At 47.7% G+C, this 13,049-nt stretch overlaps 1 protein-coding gene across 4 annotated transcripts in view; it reads right to left on the bottom strand.

Annotated features, from left to right (window-relative positions):
* The window catches only part of PLEKHA7 (pleckstrin homology domain containing A7), a 192,577-nt gene that overhangs the window by 56,617 nt on the left and 122,911 nt on the right, over positions 1 to 13,049 (bottom strand). For all 4 annotated transcript variants that reach the window (XM_081153006.1, XM_081153004.1, XM_081153005.1 and 1 more), the window contains exons 5-8: positions 6,548 to 6,659; positions 5,674 to 5,778; positions 4,205 to 4,277; positions 2,726 to 2,826 (exon numbers count right to left, since the gene is read on the bottom strand). In XM_081153006.1, coding sequence (XP_081009132.1) covers positions 2,726 to 2,826; positions 4,205 to 4,277; positions 5,674 to 5,778; positions 6,548 to 6,659 — 391 coding nt within the window. The remainder of the gene's footprint in view (positions 1 to 2,725; positions 2,827 to 4,204; positions 4,278 to 5,673; positions 5,779 to 6,547; positions 6,660 to 13,049) is intronic.

The raw sequence follows: 13,049 nt of genomic DNA on the forward strand, positions 1-13,049 counted from the left end.
TCACTGCTGTATCTCCAGGAACAGTGCCTGGCATATAGTAAGTGCTCAATAAATATTTGAGCCCAGGGTGCCCACTCTCTGGCCCCTAAAAGGGACAATCCAAGGAAAGAGATGCTGCAACCCAAAGGGAAAGGGTACCCTTTCATCCTTAGGAAACCACAGCCCTTTCTGGAGAACCAGCTGACCACCACCAGATCTGTCAACAATAGCTGTTCTCTGCTCTCAGATCCTGAGAGTCTCCCCTAAAGGTCCCCCTGCAAACACATGCATGCCATCTGTCCCCCAGACAAAAGATTTAGGGAACACTCTTAGTGAAGTCTAAGAAAAAAAAATGTTGAAGAATCTACGACACATAAAAGATGTTTTCCAAGAATCTATTTTCACAACTCCCAATAAAGAGTTAAGATGAGATGTAAATAGTTATGATCAGTTACTTTGAGAATATTCCAAATGCTGTCCCCCAAAATGACAGACAACATCATTGACCTGACTGCTTGCCCAACAGCGACACTTGGCCCTAGAAAGGAAGGTTTTCTCAGGGAGACTTTCAGGCTGCAAAAGACCAGTCTGAAATGCATTAAACAAAATGTTTTCAGAGCCAACAATAAGCAGGAGAGACTCCTGAACTACTAAATAGAAGAGCATTGCTAAAATGAAACAATGAGCATTAAGGCAAGTCACCTCCCACCTCTGACAATGTGTGCAGGAGGTAACCGAAATAAGAGGGAGGGAGAGAAAGAAATTGTCTTCCCGCCCTATAATTCAACTCAAAGAGGATGGAGCGCAGGTCTAGATTCTGTCTCCATCACCTTCCATATCTGTGACTTTGGGCAAGTTTCTTCAGTGCTCTGATCCTTGTGTTCTTGACCTATAAAATGAAGCTAATAGCCCGGCCGGGCGTGGCTCAGCAGTTGAGCATCGACCTAGGACCCAGGAGATGGCGGTTCAACTCCCGATCAAGGCACAGGCCCAGGTTTCGGGCTCAATCCCCAGCAGGGGGCGTGCAGGAGGCAGTCGATCAATGACTCTCATCATTGATGTTTCTCTCTCTCTCCCTCTCCCTTCCTCTCTCTGAAATCAATAAAGACATATTTTTTAAAAAATAAATGAAGTTAATATTAATAATATTGACCTCACAGGCTCCCCACAAGTATTCAATGATAACATGGATTAAAGTACTCAAATCAGAAAAGGCAACACTGTATTATGCAACATGATGAGGGAGAGGATCCAAGAATCAAACCACAATTCTGGAGTCACGGGGATAGTGACAGTCCAGGGAAAGAGAACAGCTCACACCTGTCGATGAACAGCCAAAGCATCAGCTCAGGAAGGTAAGGTGAGAAAAATGAGACCTGACTTTCCAACCACCACAATGGACCCCAGATCAAGACGCTGATGCAGATGACCACTTGCCAATGATACCATGGAAACTGCACATCAACACTTTCCCTTAACCCTCCCAAAGAACTGAAGGTGTCTTATCATGTGCTTTCCATGGTCCTTTAACTATCTGGCTGGAAAAATTGACTTCTGTTCAACCTCTGCTTTAGTACCTACTGCCTAGTACTCCTATTGTACCCCAACATGGAAATAGCCAAGCTGTATAAGTAGTGTAGGCAGGCGCCCTTACAGCAGATTGAAACGCATGTCAGTGCCTTCTATTCTGAGAGGTGTTTCCCCGTGGCAACTGGTACCAGCAGCCACTTGCTTCAGTGAGACTTCTCCTCCAACTGCCAATAATGTGGACATTCAACCCATCCTACCCTCACCATCCCCGGGGATCCAAGAAATATCAGCAGTGGAGGAACTGTGGAGGCCACTGAAGGAGAGGACCTCAAGATTCCCAAGTTTGGGCCTGATCACCACCTTTCTGGAGCCTCCACCCCTGGTGGTGAAGATGCCAGAGGCTGCCAAAGGCTGGCCATCAATTATCATGCTCCCACTCACTCCAAATTGCATGGCAACGAAGGAAATACAAAAGGGGTTTTACTGGTAAAGGGATTTCCCTAGGAATCTTCAATGATCCAGAAAAGAAACCAAATTTGATTCTTATTGCTTTTCAGCAAGATAAACAAAATAGACAAACCTGAAAATCTCTTCAACAGGCAGGCCCCCTAACCCTCAAAGTAAGTTGGGTTTTTTTTAATATGTTTTTGTTGATTTTAGAGAAAGAGGGAGAAACAGAAACATCGATGAGAGAGGGACATCGATTGGCTGCCTCCTGCATGCCCCCCACTGGGGATCGAGCTCGAAACCTGGGCATATGTCCCGACCAGGAATTGAACTGGTGACCTCTTGGTACATGGGCAGATGTTCAACCACTGAGCCACACTAGCTGGGCTCAATGTAAGTTTTCATAACATAACTGATATAAATCAGTTACGAGGGACCATCATTTGCACTAAGTAACTGATGGCCGATTACAATGATAAGAAAGCATAAGAAGGGTTGTGTCCAACTTGCAATCATAGGACTAGAAGAGAGAGGAAAAGCAAGGTCTAAATATTTGAGCAAGGCTGGGGAACTCAAAAGCTCAGATACAAATGAAAGATGTGATATTATTCTTGTGTAAAGAATTTATAACTTTGTTAACATGAATCTGAAATTCTCCAGTTTAACTTCTTCCCCCCCCCCCCAAAAAAATAACTGCTTTTATAAAGCCTTTTTTGGGAACACAGTTTCATAGGATGGAATTTGAGCCCTAGAAGAGAGGAAGCTATACCTTAAAGGAATACTTGCGACTTATGCGGTCCTCAGGGCCCACAGGCGATATGACGTAGCTGGGCAGAGGGATGCTCCCAAGGACCACTTCTTCTCGGCTGTCTTTGAATGGAAAAACACATCAGAATAACCTTCTGTGGCACCTTCCCTGGGCTGGTCCATCCCACTGCCCTAGTTCAGGGCTCCTTATCTCTCCCCAGGATGACTGCATTCACTGATGGTCCATTCAGCTGTCCCCCAGGGACCTCTGTGCTAATGCTGGAGCTACACAGGTGAATCAGACAGGGCCCTCTCCCCAAGGGCTAAAACAGACAGGTAAACACACTCAACCTGCTAAAACCTGAAATACGACAGTATACCAAGTGTTGCAAGAACACAAAGGCAGGGCTGACACAGTCTAGGGAAGTCAAGAAGGCTTCAGAAAGTGATATTTAGAGTGTTTTCAAGGATGGGGAAGGGCACCTGGGTGGACCAAACCTCACAGGCAAAGTTAGAGCGTGTGTGAAATGTCCTACCTTCCAACTCTATTCCCATTCTCCTCCAAATCATCTTTCACCAGAGGCCACTTCCTGACGACAGTAGTCCTGTGACTCTCCTACTCAGCAGCACTTTGGAAACATACTGCCCACTGGACACAGAATGAAGCCCAACCTCCTCTGGCTGGTGTCACAGTCCTATTGCCTTTTGGCCTTAACCCACCTCCTGAGCCTCATCTCCCAGTGCAGCCTCCATGGGAGACTCACTTTGGCCTCACAGATCTGTCACTCCACTTTCTTCTGCTTCTAGTACTTTTACTAAAGTTACTTCCTCTGCGAGTAATGTCCACTCCCTGCCCCCACCACACACAAGCAAAGCAGTACCTATCCTTAAAAGCCCAAATCAAATCCCTTCTCTTCTAAGAAGCCTCCCCAAATGCTCCAATATGCAATTAACTTCTTACTCCCCCTAAACTGCCTAAGCGCTTCAGATGTCTTCTAAAGCACCTACCAGTCTAGTCTTGTCCTAAAATAAGCTATTTCTTCCTCCATATTTTAAGACTTACCTTCCTCCTCACCATTGCACAGCCTAACTACGTACTGAGGCTCTATCAATGTTCACATGGCTAACTCAATCCACCAGTTGTCCATCCAATATCACAGTGGATAAATCCAGATAACAGGTTACAAAATACAATGATTCACCTATACGTCCCACCTCTACAGATTACGTCAAAGGTGTGCCGATGCCCTAAGTGGGGCAGAAGCTCACACAACTCCAGATCTTGAGACCCTAAGTAGTAGCAAAGCAGATCCTGTTTAACTCAATAAATGGAATTTCCAGTGCTGGGACTTGTAAACATGACGTCACCAACCATCCATATATGGAAAAATGAACACTTCGGCAGGTCAACAGGTTATTAATGAGCTCACTCACCGACTCTGAGCACCAGCTGCATCACCCACCACCCCTCGAGCCCCTGGTGGCCCGAGCCCCAGCTCACCTTTATAGTAAAACAAGCAATAATCAGCAAGCACGAACCATCTCCTTTTCCACAGCCTCATCCCAGAGCTGTCCTGCAAAGCAAAAAAACAAATCAGGGCGATGTCTGAGCATGCTGTTCCCCCCCCCCCCCCAAACTTGACTTGCCCATATGCACTCTCTCTTCCAATAAATTAATGAATTTTTATCACAGAGACATTCTTTCACTAGGAAATTAAATTTTAGACTCAATGGTGATTGATCCCCAGGAAGATTTTTTTTTTCTGGAAACATTACTATATTATAAGCATCCATCTTTTAGAAAGAAACATATAGGTTCAAAAATATAAATATAGTTCTTCCTTTAAAAATGAAATCAGTTTTTAAGAAAAAGTTTTGTTTAAGTAAATGCCATTCTATAAAATGCCTTCACTTGTGCTGATGAGAAAACTGATTTACATAGTATGAAACAAAGAGTTTAAGTTAGCTAACTAATCAATGAAGCAAAGTTCTCATTTGATTAAGTTCACTTCTTTACCATAAGAGATTGATTTTGTCTCTACCATAAGACACTGTACTTCCCTTCCATTCAATGTGGAGCGACTTGGATTTGTGTGTTTTTCAGATACTATGATAGGTGAGAGAATGTGCTGGGTGAGGATATGACATGTGAGGCATGTGTCTATTTGTGCTCCTCCTGCTGCCCCCCCACAGACCATCAGTTCCTCAGGGGCAGGAACTACATGTTATTCACCTCCTATATCTGCTGTGAGAACATGGCAGATACCTGGTGAATGAATGGAGGAGAGGAAGGAGGCGAGAGGGACATGGTCTCTGGCCCTGGGAGCTCACAGCCTATCCATGGCCAGAGGACCAGAGGCAGAGCAATTGATGAAGAAGACGGAGATGAAGGATGGCCTCGGGGAGACACAGGCGACAGGGCTTCCTGACCAGATGGATGTGGGGGGGGGGGGGGGGAGCTGGTGATGGTGCTTGAGGGTTCTAACCTGAGATCCAGAAAAGCAGACTGGGGGTAAAAGAGATGAGAGGTGAGGAGACAACGAGCTGAGTTTGGCTGATGTGGAACCTGAGGTGCTAGGGAGCTAGATATGTGTGGTGGACTGGGGAAGAGGGAAAAAAGGGATTTTTCGGCCCAATAACAAAGACTCTTTAACATCCGGAAGGCAAGTGCTGGCAGTAGGGCTGGATTCCTGTTAGCCCACCCACACTAGCGTCTGGGCCCCAGGGTGGCAAATGGCACCAAGGGCCAAAGTGGTCAAGTAGGTTTCGGGAGGGATGCTGTAGCCATTGAGTGGACAATCCATTCATAAAAATGAACAGCAAATCGCTCAGCACGGTGGGCGAGATCTACCTGCTTCATACAAACTCAGGAACAGAAAGAACCCTTTAATAAGGGTTCCGTCCCCAGCTCCCAGGGGAGCCAGGGTAAGGAAAGGCATCCTCCCCACCCTCCCTCCTCAACCTGCTCACCTGCTTATGCAGCCAGCCCCTCACCACCACGGGAACATTGAGGTTCCTCCGAATGGCCTGGTCCCTCTTCCCAAAACTGTGGACTTTGTTGCTGGACTTTATGATCTAGGAAAAAACAGACTTGAACTCTAGCAGCAGGGAGGATTCAGGGAGGCACAAAAAAGCACTCATATGATGGGAGGGCTGCAGGCTCCCTCTGCCTTTCTCTAAGTGCCAGGCCTCCGATCAAAAGAACAGTGAGGAGACATGGAACAGGCACGCACATGGCCACAGCATTCTAATTAAAAGGCCAGTCCAAGGCCTGGCAAGCTTCCCATCTGGGTCACAGAGGAAAAAATTTAAAGGGATATTTCAATCAACTTTCATCAGCAGCTGTTGGCCCCAACATGTCCTACAGCTTCCTGGAACAAAGCTACTTTTTGGTCACAGACTTTGCCAGTGACCAGATATGTCTCCCTCCTAGCTGGGTTAGGTCCCCAGCATTGTCTCCTCTTTAATGCTGGCTCTTTTCCCTGCCCTTCAGTCAGTGCTCCCATATCTTGAGCCCAGAAACCTATGGGCCCTTTTCAAGGGCACCCTTCCTCAGGCCCATCTGTCACAGATTTCTCCAGGCCATCTCCAGCACACATGTGTCCTCTCCAAGATATGCCTGGAAAATGAGGAATGCATCCAAGGGCCTAGATGCCAGTCCCAGTTCTGTCAGCAACCACCTGTTTTCTTGGACAAGTGGCATACCCCCAACTGGCCTCGATTTCCCTATCTATCATTGTGGGAGTATACTTCTCGCATGTCTCCTTTGCAAAACTAGGGTGAAGGTCAAATGGGCTTCTGATTACAAAGAGGGGACAGAAGGTAGGAGCAGCCAGGAGCTCACCCTGGGGCCAGGCTTGGCCTCCACGGTGGAAGTGGTCCCAGTCGTGGATGTTTCGCTGACCATGCTGGAAGGTCTTTGGTTTCTCTCTTGCTTCAACATATGTGGATTTGGCCTGTGGGGAGATGTAGGAGAATCTAGTGAATAAGTGCCAGACTACAGTAGGAAGTGGAATCTCAGATTTATTCCTGGTTAGAACTGGTTGATGGGCCTTAGATAACCTAGGACCAACCTTTTGGAGACCACTTGACTCCAGATTACAGACTGAGGGCCATCACGCTCAGCCTCCCCATGTGCATCAGGGAATCCAGAGGATGACAGATGGGCACATCTCCATATCCTGACACCCCACAAAGGGGCCATGGCAGGCATCCCTGCCTGCTGTCCTAAGGTCTCCACATTTACTCTCTTACTCTTGTGTCTATGGCAACTGCCCCATGACATGGGCACACACAGTGGGCACTCCACTCTTCACAGCAAGAGCAATCCATACCCCTTACACACACACACACCCCTTCAATTCCCTGGCTCACAAAAGCTGCTGCTTATAATTAGTAACAAGAAATCACTTGTGCACACATCCACACCCCCAGATACACACAGAGACTTGCTTACATAAACGCCAGTAGGGCCTGCCTCCCAAAATAGACTACTCAACAAAGAGTCCTATTCTGGGAACACTCCAGTTGCCCCAAAATAGAGCCACAGGAGATATTAACCCCTTGTGCCATGCCTGGAGAGCAGGAAAAATGAAGCATGCCAGTGAGGGTCCCCTGGGTGCACCCCTATCAGCATCCAGTGACACCATTTGTCCCACGGAGAAGCTCCACTTGCCCTGGGACAGCCAGCATTTTGGGAACATACTGGTCCAACACTCAACAGACACTGTAGAGAACCCTTCTCACCTGCCTCCACAGAGCCCCAGCATTTGCAAGAGTTTTTCAAAGCAGTGTGGTGGCAAATGCCTCCACGAAAATTCAATACTATCCTTGAATGGCTCGGGGCTGATTCCCAGATGCTGCTAACTCCAGGATCAGTGAGCCTTCCTAAAAGCAGAAGTCTCAGGAGGTGGCTGGGTTTTGTCCACTGCTCTGCCAGGCAACAGGATCCAGGAGGCTGCAAAACTGAGGCTCTTTGCCTGAGGAGTGGAGAAAATCTGACCTGGAGCCCTGGGCCAGGACCCCACAGAGATGGAGATGGAGGATCCAGGCAGGACACGGCTGAGGAAGAAGTGTTCTGATGGCCTTTCTCCAGCGTCACTTTTCCAGAGGTGCTACTAGGGAAAATCCTAGTTTCTACCTTGGAGATAAAATATGCCGCTTCCTTGAAAAACCACTGCTGCTCAAAGGATAAGTGATCCTTCCCACGCCCCGCGCCAGAGCCCCGGTACTCTGCAGCATTAGGGAGCTTCTTCACAGAAGGACTACTTCAGTGGGCACCAGCTTCCCAAGGGGCTGGGTTCTGCCGGATGCCTGGCAACTGGAGGTGCAAGTCCCTTCAGGCAGAAGGATCACTGGCTCCTTATCAGCTCAGGCGCTCCCTCTAGATTCCCCGCCCCCCCGCCTCCATCCCAGCCAGACTTTTGTTACTGCTCCCCACTCAGAGAATGTCACCACACTCAGCCTGCTCACTGTTGGCAGAGACTGTGCGCAGCAGAGATCCTCGCCGACGGGGGTGGGAAGGGGCTCTGAGAGGCTGCCTTGTCCAGGCCCTGCTTCCAGGAAGAACTATGTCCCAAAGGCCTTCCTGGAACCTGGTCTTGCCTGACTTTTCAAATTTCTGAGGTGTGAGATAAGAAGAAATCTCAGGTCACCTCAGTTATGGCAGCTATACTCTGAGCTAAAATTCAGAACATAAAGTCCAACAATGTTTGAGATTTTATCAAGTTTAATTTGCTCCCATTTAAGACTTATTTAAGGCATATATAGAATATTTGAGATATATAAGAAAAAAGCTGAACAAAAAAAAATCACCATATTCCCACCACCCAAAGGAAGATCATTTTTAACAACCGGTATATTTATTTTCCTTTGTTTTTAGTGGAGGGTGTTTTGTTTTTATATAACTGTGAGCATACTATGTTTATGGTTTTGCATCTTAAGAAAACTTATTATAACCATTTTCCCCATTCCTTTAAACTTATCCCCCTGCATTCCAACGCCCTGTCTCCTCCCCACACCAGCTTCTGAAATGCTGGCTGGCCAGGGAACTCCCAGACCAATAGTATAGGAAAAAAGATGACTGCCCTGCAGCCCTGGGTGAGTGAGGAAACAGGGTACAACGACCACTTAGGGAGCCAGCTGTGAGCATATTTCAGCTGGAGGAGGACTGGTTGTGGCTCCAACACTGACCATCAGTGAGGGATGGGGCCGGGCACATGAAGACAGCTCCATTCTCCGTGACTACAGAGGCCTCTGCTAAGCCACACCCAGAGAAAGCTGGCTTGTTAGGAAATATGACTGAAGTCCAAACTAAATCCTCCTGCAGGGAGGGGATCCTGTTGTCTCTACAAACAAGGAGCATGTCTTCACCAGGGCTCACCATGGGCAGGGACAGCTCCCAACTGAAGCAACAGACTCAACCATTACCTGGTCGCCCCTGGCCTGGCTCTCTCACAGAACAAGGTGCACACAGCCACCCACTTGGCTGAGTAACAAGATCTGTCTTCAGAGGATGTTCCTCTGAATCTCCTCAACGTGGGTAATGAGCCTATAGGTGCTCCGTGGGTGACTGCGACTTCTGGAAATAACTGCAAGTTATCCAGAATTACAACTAACACTAAAAATTAATTAACTAATTAATTAAATTAAAAAGTGGTGGCCATGCTTGGGACACCATCTGGTATCCAAAAATGAGAATATAAAAAAAGTCTCAAAAATGATTTTCTCACCTGGCCGGAAAGCTGGCTCTGATGGAAACTTCTAGAGGTTTCTCACCACACCGTTTTAAGCAACAGGAATATCAATGGTACCTGTGTGAAGCCTCCTGAGGAGACAACACTGAAGGGATCATCACTCATGGGGATGCGCACCTTCTGGTACATTTGCTTCAGCCAGTTACACATTAGGGTGTGTCCCCACTTCAGAGCCTGGAGGGGCAGACACTATTTGTCCTCAACGCCTCAGACCAGGTTTTACCCAAGAACCCTTCCCCAGAGAAGTGCATGTGGCTCTGAGCTGAGCAGCGGGGAAGATGGTTCAGTTCCCAACAGCCTGTCCTCAAGCAGTTGAGTCACACAGATCCCAGGACAGGAACAAAACCCCTGCACATGCTATGGGAAGGCCTGCTCTCCATGTCATTAAATAAACTCTATTAACATAAAAGCCTGTTTGCTAGGTTTCTGTGCCATCTGGATTCCCAAAGTACAGTGGGATGATTTGAACAAAGACTTTTTCCTTGACTTGTGCTATATGAATGCTGATTATTTTGCTGGAAGGGTGTGGGCTGAAGCTCAAAACAGTGAACTGGAGTTGTAACTCAATTGCCTCCCATTTGAAAGGAACAAACGAAGTTAGGACCAGAGAAAAATCAGTCTGGAGAAGCTCAACAGGAAAATGGCTTCATTTTACTCTGAATTTCCTCAAGGATGTGTCAGGTGAGCCTGGGTAGGAAGTTTCTTTCTCTGTTCTTCCATTTCTGTCCGTAAAAGGAGCTGCTTCTGCTTCCTACATACCAAGGGGCCAATGCATATAACACTGACAGAAAGAGTAAGAAAGGGAGGTTATAATTCAGAAGTCATTTCTTTCTGTTGAGTCTGAACTTAGATGAGTTTGGTTAATGGATTGGATCCTCAGCTGCCTCACAGTCAACACTGAACAACAGCAGACTGAAATGGGACCACAATAGGTAGGTCGCCAAGCCAGTGTAACCAACCCTTAGGGACAGGTACACAAGGTCAAGCAAGCAGAGAGACTGGGATGTACTTGTCCAGCACCTACTATGTGCCAGGCATTTTGCCCACATTATCTCACTTAACCTGCAAAGCCAGTTTTCCCATCTCCTTTTAATAGAGAAGGAAACTGAGGCTCAGAGAGATTCACGACTTGCCCAAAACAGAAGTTAGACTCCGAAAATCTGGGCTCTGCCACAGAGACCTCAGCCCACAGCAAGTCCCCTAGTATGAGAGAGGCAGGCTTTTGTTCTTCTCAGCCAAGACTAACCCCAAACCAAGAGGGTTCTAGGGTGCTAGAAAGACCATGAGCCCAGAATAACCAGGTCTCGACAGAGCTCTGCAGCTTACTGGCTCCTCCACAAGTCACATCGCTTCCCTGGGCCTCAGTTTCCGTTACTGCAGAATGGGATGAAAACCACTCTGTCTCATAAGGCGGTTGTGTGGATTGAAACAATACCTAGAAAACCACGAAGCACCCCACTAAATGAAAAGCAGCTGTGACTATCACCAGTGGAGACCCCAGAATTTAAATCTCAGGTACCTTATTTTTATTTCCAAGGCACTTCTCTCTAGAAAGCTCAAGATGCCAAACAATTAACTTCTAAACAACAATAATTTCCTATAAACACCCCTATAAGCACTTCATCTGCGGCTTCTTTAAAGTATAGTAACCCCGTGGCTGAGGCATGGGGCTCCCACCCTTTCCCCAGGGGAATAATAATGTCAGAAGTCTTCAAGGCAAGGGTAGGAGGTTAGAGAGCTATGGGGAATCAGGACTCTCTCACTGAGAAAACATCATGAGATGATACCTATATTCCATTAATCCCTGAGGAAAAGGCCCCCAAATTCATGTTCTGTCCTCAAGGATCCTACACAGAGAACTCAGCTAAAACTACTGCTATGAAAGGAAGTACATTAAAAAACAACCAGCAAATTTTTTAAGACGCTGACACCCACCATCTAAGGGGTATGGAAAAGCAATGCACAAGGAAAAGCAAGAATAAAAGGAAGTTCTTGTCCCAAATGGCAGACATCTCCACACCCCCTCTTCCCGGAGAAAGAGACACACACAGACAGACCGCCAACGCTCACTGTACACGCCCCACACCTCCGGGAGGCTGGCTGACACGGGTTTTCATTCAGCAACTATGGCCTCATTACTCAACTATGGCTCTCTGTGTTCTTCCCCTTCCCCCACAATCCTCTCCGGAACACAAGCTCCATTTCTCCACGCCACCCCACCCGGGGAGCTGGAAACCAGCCCAAACAGCACCCCTCAGCTGGCATGAAAATAATCCAGTGAGCTCGCGAGCTCCCCTCCTGCACCCCCAAGCCCCAGCACTGCCCTGAACTCCGCATGAGTCCCGCTCTGCCAAATGACCCTGGCCAAGCTCTTTGCTGTCCAGGGTGCATGTCTCTATCTGTGCCAGGGAAAACTAGACCTTGACCTCTGCTTTTCCTCCCACCTCTGCTATGCTGTTGCAGAGATGCTACAATTCTAAAAGCCTTTAGGAGCCCTCTTCTAGCCTACCTGCTCCTCCTGGCTTAGCAGGCAGCCACTTCTCTCACTAGAAAACAGCCTTTTCTAATGGAGATCTGGGCACACCCCAGACTGGGGGAGGTAAAAGAAGAGGACCAGGGAAGTCACAGGAGGAAACAAAATGACTGTTTGCAAGCGGCAGCTTCCCTTCCACACACAGCGAGGCTGCAGCATTGTCACCCAGCGATACAAAGCCAGACACTTTATGGCTGTGTGGCAGTGACTGCATCCCCTGTGCCAATGCCCTTTGCAACATCAACATCAACAGCAAAGCCAGCACCCGGGTGTCTGGATGAACTAAGGACACTATCACCACCTCTTCCCCTACCTGTGACTGTCACCAATGCTGTCTCCTAGGCCAAGAAGGAAAACTGAACAGTACAAGTTTCTGTATCTGCCAGGTATTTCCATTTTTCCTCATTTTTTCTGCTGCCATGGCAACCAAATGCAACAGGCAAAGCTAGCCCAAGACTGTCAGTCTGGAGAGATAAGGTACTGGCTATATAGCCAGAGAGCAACACGTCAGCATCAGCCTCGGCCTCGCAGCCCAGGGCTCAGCTGATGAGCAACAGGACAGACTCCTTCTCCCGCTCAGTTGTATTACACCCCACCCCATCCTGTGCCCTTAATCTCTCACTATCAGGTTTTACCCATTTGTAACTGCAGGAGGGAAGAGAGACAGCCATCTCCAGGCAGCAGGAGCTATCCCACCCCCAGGCCCATAATCGGCACCCACCTTGGGGAGCCTGCCCTGAAGCCTGCAAAATTAACCACCATAGAAGTCAAAGGTAAGGAAGGTAATTCTTACCTTAAGCAAGATAATAGTTTTTTAAGTGTTATCCTCCCAACACCACTCATAACATTCCAGGCGATTCCAACTTGTAGTTCTTTTCCAAACAATCCAATGAGAAAACAGAGGGCTGCTCAGACCCCAAGGGAAGAAGCAAGCTAAACTCACTAGGATGCCTGGAGAGACAGGCTAGGCCGGGGTCCTCTGCCTGTTAGGAAACTCAAAGGCGATCTTGGGTGCCTTGCAGCTGGCTTCTCTGAGCACAACAGCAGGCATCTGAACT

This window comes from Miniopterus schreibersii (genome assembly GCF_964146895.1).
Source record: "Miniopterus schreibersii genome assembly, chromosome: 12".
NCBI lineage: Eukaryota > Metazoa > Chordata > Mammalia > Chiroptera > Miniopteridae > Miniopterus > Miniopterus schreibersii.